The 9,874-nt window shown below is 31.6% G+C and overlaps 1 protein-coding gene across 1 annotated transcript; it reads left to right on the plus strand.

The window, feature by feature from the left end:
* Positions 1–3,661: 3,661 nt before the first annotated feature.
* Positions 3,662–7,559, plus strand: LOC120156996 (MLO-like protein 6). Its single transcript, XM_039168263.1, has 15 exons — positions 3,662–3,852; positions 3,939–3,996; positions 4,112–4,362; positions 4,606–4,722; positions 4,854–4,914; positions 5,145–5,233; positions 5,607–5,681; positions 5,801–5,895; positions 5,994–6,043; positions 6,167–6,207; positions 6,299–6,472; positions 6,557–6,592; positions 6,738–6,805; positions 6,913–6,973; positions 7,113–7,559. Exons 1-15 carry the CDS (start codon positions 3,724–3,726, stop codon positions 7,557–7,559), a joined length of 1,752 nt encoding a protein of 583 aa, XP_039024194.1. The 5' UTR covers positions 3,662–3,723.
* Positions 7,560–9,874: the final 2,315 nt, after the last annotated feature.

Below are 9,874 nucleotides of genomic sequence, written 5' to 3' on the forward strand. Positions count from 1 at the left end.
TTGGGAAATGATTTAAATTGTTAGAGATGGTGTAGTGAAGAAGGGCTCCCCTTGATCGCTGGTATCTGATAACCCACCAAAGGACGTTGCTGACTTGGCGCAACAGGAAGCTTCTGCTAATGATGCTTAGAATTCGAGTCATTTTCTGTATAACCAAATAAATAAATCCTATACCAAGTAAACAAAGATGGCTTCGGAATTGGTCAGATAATCTTTTCTCTAATGTCTCGTCATTTACTTCTCCATAGAATTAGGGCTGGCAATGGATCGGAGATGGGTCGGGTGGAGCTTCATCCGCCCCATCACCCGCGGTCCAAATCTCCATCCACACCATCCATCACCCATAAAAAATTTCATCCATATCCGCTCCATCCATCATCCGCGGGTGAAGCGGATGAGAAATGGATAATACTATGAACAAAACATATTTTTACATCCTAAGCTCAAATTCTTCTAACATGCATAGAAACCAAACATTGATACTCAAACATTCATAGAAACCAAAACATGAACAATAAATTTTCATCAAATTCAAACAAAAACAAAATGGAACACTGTTTATATAGTCTTGTGCACTATGTTTGTGATATATTTTTCAAGTGCATAGATGCATGTATAGTCTTGTACACCAAATATAATCTTCAAATCTTCATCAACAAACTATCACTTCTTAAAAGTCCTCTCCATCCTAGTATCAATAGGGATAAACCAATATTAAAAAATTAGACATATTTTCAATGGGATAAAAGTCAAAATTAATAGAATAAGAATATTTACAATCATCCGTTTATTTTTTTTAATAAATATATATATATATATAGATTGATATATTAATGGGTGGATGGATGGGAAGGGTGATGGGTCAAAAAAATTTCATCCATCACCCGATTCATCTATCACCCGCCAATCATCCGTTTTATAACGGGTTTTCATCCATTTATTATGGGCGGGTGGGTGGATATTCCACTCACCCATGGATAATTGCCAGTCATTTGTATATCCACTATGCTGGAAGTAGCCATACAACATAAAGTAATATTAATTATATGAATCAATTAATCAATTAAAACAACGGGATTTTAATTAATTTGTTTCTCATTTCCTCTCAAATCATCCGATGATATCTTTCAACACAAACCTTCACTGGTAACTCATCTCAAAATAATGTTAAACTAGACTTGTTATTGACTTAATATGATTATTTAAAGATAATGCTTTGTTTTGATAAATTCAATTAGTTAAATGGGTCGCAACACGGCCACTAAAACATAATTAGATTAAATATTAATCATGGCAAAATCATTCATACTTTTCATCAATCTCGGTCACATAAATAATTTATTTCCGCGTGACACTGGGTTTTAATAACACGAGTTAATCCAATTACAATTAGGCTGAGTCATCCTAAGAATCACATGTTATCGAGATAGAGCAACCATATTATATATATCACACGTTTGGGGTTATTATAAACTAATGTTAATTCAAACAAAAATTAACCGTTGATAATATACATTTTGCAGACATAGTTGTTTAAACCCAAGACTTAGAAAAATACTCTTTTCTCAATAAGTTCAACCAATCTTTTCATTATTATAGTTTATAGATTTTATAAAATAAAGAAACATTGGCTCATACAATTCTTTTGCAAATTCTACTCGTTAAACCCTACTTTTGGTTGAATGAGAAATGGAGTTAATTTATTGGATACTATTTTTAGATTATAATAATTTTATTTTAGATTTACACATAAATTTGATATTTTTAGATAGAAATTTATGATGTATTACACTCTATTGATAAAATATGTATACTAAGTTTAAATTTATTGTAATTACAAGTGAACGTAATTACTATAATAATAATTAAATTATCATATAAATTTATTATGACGTCTAAATATAAATCTTTCACGAATTAAGTATGTACACGTGAAGGTCTTAATTTTTTAAAATATAACGTTTTCTTGAGAGAAAAAACAGCAACAAATATATGAGTTAGATTTGTTCGTATAATATAATTAGAAGGGTATTTTTAATTTTAAAAATACAATTTAACGTATTTGAATGTTTAGATCTTTTTCTGAGGATTAAATCTTTATATTAAATTTTCAACGATTAGTTGTTGTAGATATGATATTTTAGTAATATGATATAATTATAAGGTATTATGTGTTTAAAATATTTTTTTAGTCATTCAAAACACACATACCGTACAGACGTAGATGTTAAAATCTAAGATTTTTAGGAAAAATAACATTCCTTTACCGCTAAAGTAGTTCAATAAATTCTAAATGTGATTAAATACAATTTAACATAAATAAATTATTAGTTCATAACAAAAATGAAAACAAATTAATTATATTTTATTCTATAAATAAGATATTATTTGATATGTTGTTGAAAAAAATAAATCAACTTAAAATTAAAATAGATTTTTTTGTTATAATTATTTTCTTCACTTTAATCCTACCCTGAGTCAACATGCACGTAGAAAACAATTTAATTATTTTGCTTTTATTTTGGGCGGCCTTTGAAAAGCCCTAACTCTTACTATTATACTAAACTATAATTATTTAATAATTCTGTTTCATTTTTCGGTTTTGGAAAAAGCGCGTCAAATATTGATTTTCCCCATTTTTCAAACAATACACGTCTTCTTCTTAATTGCATATACGCTTGAAAACTTAAAACGTTATAATCTTATATAATACACACCGGAGTCATGATTAAATATTAGTAGGGGCTGAAATATTATTTTTAAAAAATATATATACAATGAGTTATTAGTTATTTAAAATCAAAATTCAGAAGATAATACATATTTGTCTAATATTTAAATTTATAATGACCTAAATTGTAATTAGACAAAAAAATTTAGAACGTTAAATTATTTATCTTTAGTTCGGTCCCTACTTAATTAAATATTTAATAAATTCTTATATTTTTAAATTTGAATATTTATTTTTATATGAACTAAAATAATAATAAACCAAAATTTATCGATTACATAATTTTTTATAGGGGCCGGGACTCTTTTAGGTCCTAAGGAAGTTCCATCTTTGATACATACTATCATTCGAGTATTTTTCATAAGATATCGTATTGTTCGAGCATTCTCCTATAGATACTACAACAACAACACTAAATCAGAAATTAATTCTATTGACATCATTGATGATTTTTTTCTCATCATATTATTTAAAACATTTTGCGGTTGTAATATAAGGTAATTAAACAATGTATTCAAAGTGGTCAAAGAATTCTGTTGGTTTGAATTGGATCAATTATTTGCTTTGGTTTCTTTCTATTTTTGTCCCTTTTCTTCTTTTGTTTATGCATGCACCGTGTTTATGATGACGTGTCTCAAAGTCAAAGTCAACCAACCGTCCCTTCTACCCATCTTTCTTCTGCAACTTTCTTTGATTTCTTCTCCCTCTTCTTCGTTTTTTATTTGATTTCCTTTTCTGAGTAACGAGAACGAATAAAACGTCAAACTCGTTACAAACCCTTCGGTATTATGTTCAAAGCTTATGCCAATTTAGTGTTGACATTTGCATAATATTATAAACATTTGCTCTTTCCAAAAGTAACTATATATATCTTTCACTTGACAAACAATTTACTCGATCTGGGTACCATTCTAACAACTTTGGTTCCGATTTTCAGAAAAAAAAGGGTTTTCGAAAGATTTGAAGTTGGAGGGAAAATAAAAGCAAAAATCATGTCGACAGAAGGCCAAACACCTTCAAGATCATTGGAAGAAACACCGACATGGGCTGTCGCGGTTGTTTGTTTTGTTTTGGTTGTGATTTCAATAGTCATCGAACATATAATCCACATGATAGGAAAGGTAAGTGTGTGTGTGTGTTGAGTTTTGCTTTTTTTTAAATTTATTCTCAGCTGGCGTTTTAATTAATCCTGTGTCTGCGTTTGCAGTGGTTAAAGAAGAAACATAAACGAGCACTTTATGATGCTCTGGAAAAGGTTAAGTCAGGTAAAAAAATCAAACTTCAAACAAATATCAAATCATCATTGATTAGTACTTAGATTTATGAGCTTAATTATAATATAATTAGAAGTTAATATATATTTTTTGGTTTGGGTGACAGAGCTTATGTTGCTGGGATTTATATCGTTGCTCCTAACAGTAGGATCAGGTACGATAACAGGCATATGCATATCGGAGCGACTTGGATCCACTTGGCATCCATGCCCTAAGAATCGAGAAGAAAACTTGGATGAGCCGGGTGAAGATACATCGGAGAACGAACATCACCGGAGACTTCTTATGATATCTGATTCCGGTCGAGTTTTCCGGCGTTCATTGGCTGGAAGCTCAGAGGACAAATGTGCAGATGAGGTATAGAACAACGCATATCCCATAGTTCTCCTTTAATTACGTTTCCCTAAAGCTGAGAAGAGTCTCTTTTGCACCAGCTTACGTAAATTGACCAATGTACTATAGAGGGAAAAATGATTAAATATAGGTGTATCTTTAATTTATATTTCTTGCTGATATGTACGTATACTACGTGTTGAGATTCTCTCTCTCTCTCTCTTTATTAATCGTTACATAAGACATCGAGTGTTATTTACATTGCAGGGTAAAGTGCCATTTATTTCATACGATGCTATCGACCAACTCCATTACTTCATCTTCGTGCTAGCCGTTGTCCATGTGATTTACTGTATTCTTACACTCGGATTGGGCAGAGCTAAGGTATTATTCTCAGGTTATTTCTAATTTATACAATGTTTACTCTCCGTATTGTTTTGTCTTCCTAATTTCGAGGGTAATGATTTATATGGTGTAAATGTATATAACATTTTCTTTTATGTTTTTGCTTGTAGATGAGTAGGTGGAAGAGATGGGAAAAGGAAACTCAAACAATCGAATACCAGTACACACATGGTTAGTACAAATCATATTCATGTTAAACTAAAATATATCTACTTAACACGTCACCCCATGCACGTGTTTTAGCATATATAAAGATTTTGATACACACATTAATAGGACATGTTAAAATAAACTAAGTTATAAATAAGAGGATAGTTTGAAATAATTCTTATTATTCATAATTAGTTTACATATTAAAAATTGTTTTGATTATTTAATGAAAGTGACGAGTTATTGAACAGATCCGGAACGATTCAGATTTGCAAGGGAAACATCATTTGGAAGGAGGCATATGAGCTCTTGGACCAAAATACCCATTCTAATGTGGATTGTAAGCACTTTTATTATTTTAATTTTCTTACCCCTTTTGGTAGATTGTGTGCCATTTTACAAATACGATTTTATGTTTTTGTATAAAAGTAAAATATTTTACTATTAATTTTGAATTATTAATCTCGGTAAAATTAAGTCTAAAATGGCCAAAATTATTGTAAAACCACAGCCATCCAATTATGGTCAATGAACATTTGCAACATTGTCGCAGTCATATATTGTGGATGTAAAACTATAATGTTGGGTATTTTAGAAAATAATTAAGGCAAGGCATATATTTTTGGTTAATCAAACTATATCTAGAAAATAATTATAATTTGTTCAAAAATAATAATAATTATAATATACTCACTTTGTAATCTTTTTAACAGGTTTGTTTCTTTAGGCAATTCGTTCGATCGGTTCCTAAAGTTGATTATCTAACCCTCCGACATGGATTTATTATGGTAATTTTTTTTTTATATAAGTTTGTTCACATTTTTTTTTCAATTTTGTTATTCTTAACCACGTAATTAATTATAAACAATCTTCAAATTTATTTATTTATTTATTTATTTATCCACAGGCACACTTGCCTCCCCAAAGCCAAAACAATTTTAATTTTCAGAAATACATAAATAGATCATTGGAAGAAGATTTCAGTGTTGTTGTCGGCATCAGGTTATTATCATTCCTTCTCTTTTTATTTTTTAAAACATAAAATTCCTGTAAAATTCTCAAACTTTAACCAAACTCAATTTTTGAATCTATTTTCCCAGTCCTCTAATATGGTTTTGTGCTGTACTCTTCCTGCTCTTCAACCCCCATGGTAAGTGTGTGTATATATATAATATTTATTAAGTATTCTTTATATTATTTTATATATAAAAAGAAAATTGAAAATAAATAAAGAGAAATTGAATTAAAATATAGAGTTAATTTTACGGTGCAGGATGGTACTCTTATCTCTGGCTGCCATTCATCCCCTTGATTGTAAGCAAATACCATAATTTTTCCCATTTAAATTATGTAATGTTAATCAATGTTTGAGATAAACGGTTGTGATTTGGTGATAACCCTGCAGGTGATCCTGTTAGTGGGGACAAAGCTCCAGGTGATAATAACCAAAATGGCTCTACGGATTCAAGAGAGAGGAGAAGTGGTGAGAGGAGTGCCGGTCGTTGAACCGGGCGACGATCTTTTCTGGTTCAACCGCCCCGGACTCCTCCTTTTTCTCATCAACTTCGTTCTTTTTCAGGTATTGTTTCCTTCTTGGTTACATAATTATGGAATATACTTTTGGACTCCCAAATTTAACCTATGTTTACTTTTTGTTTCGCAGAATGCCTTTCAGCTTGCATTCTTTGCATATACTTTGGTACGTACGTAACAATGTTAATTTTCTCTACTGATAGTTTTAATTAATTAATTGCTTTTTGACTGTGTTGTTGGGGTTTTATTTTGTCGTAAATAATTATTATTTCTCTAATGCAATTTCTTGTTCTAATCGTTCTTTTTTACAGTATGAATTTGGTATAAGTTCTTGCTTTCACGAGAACGTGGCAGATCTAGTCATCTCAATTTCAATGGGGTAAAAGAAGTTCAACTTATTTTTGTTTACATTCATTTATGACTGCGTAAACTTATTGGAATTATTGCTCCAAAAGGCTTCTAACTTTATATTTTTTTCAAAAATAGGGTTGTCGTTCAAATTCTTTGCAGTTATGTCACTCTTCCTCTTTACGCCCTTGTTACTCAGGTGACTAAAATATATATACTTTTACCTTTATATAAATAACCCACGTTTTCATCGTTCTAGATACTGAATTTATTATTATTATTATTGTGAAATTTTCATATACAATTATATAATTGATTTATTGTTTTGTTATAATTAGATGGGTTCACATATGAAACCAACCATATTTAACGAAAGAGTAGCCACAGCTCTAAAGAATTGGCACCGAACGGCTAAGAAACACATCAAGAGCAACAAGGGTTCGGTCACGACCACCCCTTTTTCTAGCATACCCAACACCCCATCGCATCGCACATCCCCGGTTCACCTCTTGAGGCACTACCAGAACGAAACAGACAGCGTCAATGCTTCCCCGGGGAGATTGAGTTTCGATGTCGAGCGATCGGAAACAGATTCTCCATCCGTTTCGTACCACAATTATGTCGATGGTTCATCGTCTCATGATCCTAACACGATGGATCAGGTTCATGGAAGTACCGATAGAGATATAAAAGAACCGAGTTTTAATGAAGAACGTGAATCTATACACCATGCGATCAACATCTTACCCACAGAGTTTTCGTTCGAGAGAAGAACGAGTATATGAAGATAATATTTATGCATTTTGGATCACCCTGTGTAGCATATTTTTGACAAAATATGGAGTTTCGGGGACTGGGATTTCTTTGTATAATTTGTGTTTATTGTATGGATAGGCTTACATGTTTCATTTTCTTTTCAACCAAGGCTGATCGTTCCTAGCGTACCATGAAAACAAGTTACTTTTTATTTTTATTTTAAATTGTCATCCATTTCAAATTAATTACTAAAATGATATTCTCTCCTAACATATAAAATAAAAATACTTCATATCATCCATAATTTTCAGAAGGCACATTTTTTTTTAAAAAAAAATTTACTTTATGTGGCAGTCCAATCAATAAATTTCAAAAGATATATTAATTTATGTGAAATACACAACTAATAAAATACCACTTTTAGGGGATTATATTAAAAAATACAGAAAAAATGTTATAAGCTTAAACTAATTTGTTATAGATTTAAGAAAATTAAAGTTGTTATAAAATTAAATGAATTTCTTATAAATTTGAAAAAAAAAACTTAAATATAATTTCTTTGTGAATGAGTTACATATTGTGGTGGTCATAAGTTTTTCGTTGGATTTTTCTATGTATGCTATTCTTTAACAGAATCATCATTGTCATTGTTTCCCTCGTCTTGATGAGCATTATTTTCAATATTGTCGGTATCGATGTGCGTTAATCGAGCGAATTCATTCGTCAACGTACCTAAATCATACGACGATGAATGGAATGGGATGAATAACGAACGTAGCGATGTCTAATCAATAATTTCATCATTAATTACGAACTACGAAAATTAAAAAATTATCATCGATGAAAATGATATCATTGATTGGACTAACTAAATTGGTTGTGTTGATATTAACGGAAGAGCACAATATGTGAAATACGATGAAGATGAAATAAATATTGAGTCCGATAGTACAGGTGTATGATAACCTCGCTTTATACTCAGCATACGTGAAACAAATTATGCTTTATGATGTGGTGTTCTGAGAGGTGTTGATGACGATGAGTTAGAAAAATTCGTTCTTCCTTGATTAGTCAGAGGAGGAGGATGTTGCGTCAATTGACCTTTTTTTCTATGTCGTGGATAGACATGACTCATTCCTCATTAGACAAATAGATATGACTTCTCGTGTTACATGAACCATGCCATGTAATCATTTAAAACTGTCATGTCAAACTCGGAGAAGATAAGGATAAAGAAAACAATCATTTTGTGTATGTCAAATCTCTGATAACTCGTTGTGTTTCCTCTCCGATCAACATTTGTCTTCTCTCATCTGTTAGCTTTGTGCACATTGTCTACGTCAAACAACTATTTTGGGAATAGATTGTACAACCCAAACTGTTATAACACACGATCACTCTAATATCATTCAATATTTACGGAACAAATAAGAGATTCAATCACATGTCATGTGTCTAATGGAATATTCAACTCAAGTATGATACAATCCTCAATTCCATCATTAATATTTTACGGAACAAGTTAGCTTTTGTTGTGCAATTTTATTTTTGAATTTTCTAGGAAGAGAAGTCTGAACGAACAATGACAATAAAATGCATAAAAGTGCTAACCAGGCCCAACTGCAGGCAGCGCTTTAACAAAGAAATTTTATCGGTCTGCCATAAAACGACAATTCCCGCCTTGATGTTCATCATCTCCCACACAGTTTTACAAGGCGCTTCCAATATACAGCGGCCGCTATACCCCATGTTATTTCTTTATGGTTCTCTTTTAAAAGCAACTTTAGTAATCGTGTTATACGGAGCTTATATATCATAACCATTTAACCAAAGATAGAATCATTTGGTGCGAAGAAAAGAAGATCGATCAGAAGGATAGTAATGGAGAAGAAGGTGGAGAGATGGGTAGTAAAGCTGAGTCGGCAATGTTACGCGGCACTGTATTTGAGTGTGGTTCTTGTTTCTGTCACAATCGCTCACTTTGATTCAGCATGAGGATGCTCGTGAACACACCAAGCGTCGCCTCCGTCCTTTGCATAGACAAACAAACGGCCAAGCTGAACACAAATTCAAAACAAGTTGAAGCAAGCTTGACCAGGTTATTTTATTGCTTTGGGGGGTTGCAAAGTTTGCTCCAATGGGTTGGGTTCAGTTCAACCATGGAGTTTTTTCAACACAACTAGGATCCAGCTCTAGCTATCAACGTGAAAATTCATCATGAGTTTCAACTCGGAAGAATCGAATAAATGGGAAAACAGAGGAGAAATGGAGTAGATGTTGATGATTGTTTTTCTTCGATTTGGGTTCAACTTTGTATGGAACTTAAGAAACAAGTTTTGGAAGG

This window comes from Hibiscus syriacus, unplaced genomic scaffold (assembly GCF_006381635.1).
Source record: "Hibiscus syriacus cultivar Baekdansim isolate YM2019G1 unplaced genomic scaffold, ASM638163v2 tig00111238_pilon, whole genome shotgun sequence".
NCBI classification, from domain to species: Eukaryota; Viridiplantae; Streptophyta; class Magnoliopsida; order Malvales; family Malvaceae; genus Hibiscus; species Hibiscus syriacus.

Coding starts and splice junctions, on each gene's coding strand:
- LOC120156996 (XM_039168263.1), top strand. CDS start 3,724: ATGTCGACAGAAGGCCAAACACCTTCAAGATCATTGGAAGAAACACCG. Junction 4,915..5,144: donor CGAATACCAGTACACACATG/GTTAGTACAAAT, acceptor GTTATTGAACAG/ATCCGGAACGATTCAGATTT. Junction 6,593..6,737: donor CATTCTTTGCATATACTTTG/GTACGTACGTAA, acceptor TCTTTTTTACAG/TATGAATTTGGTATAAGTTC.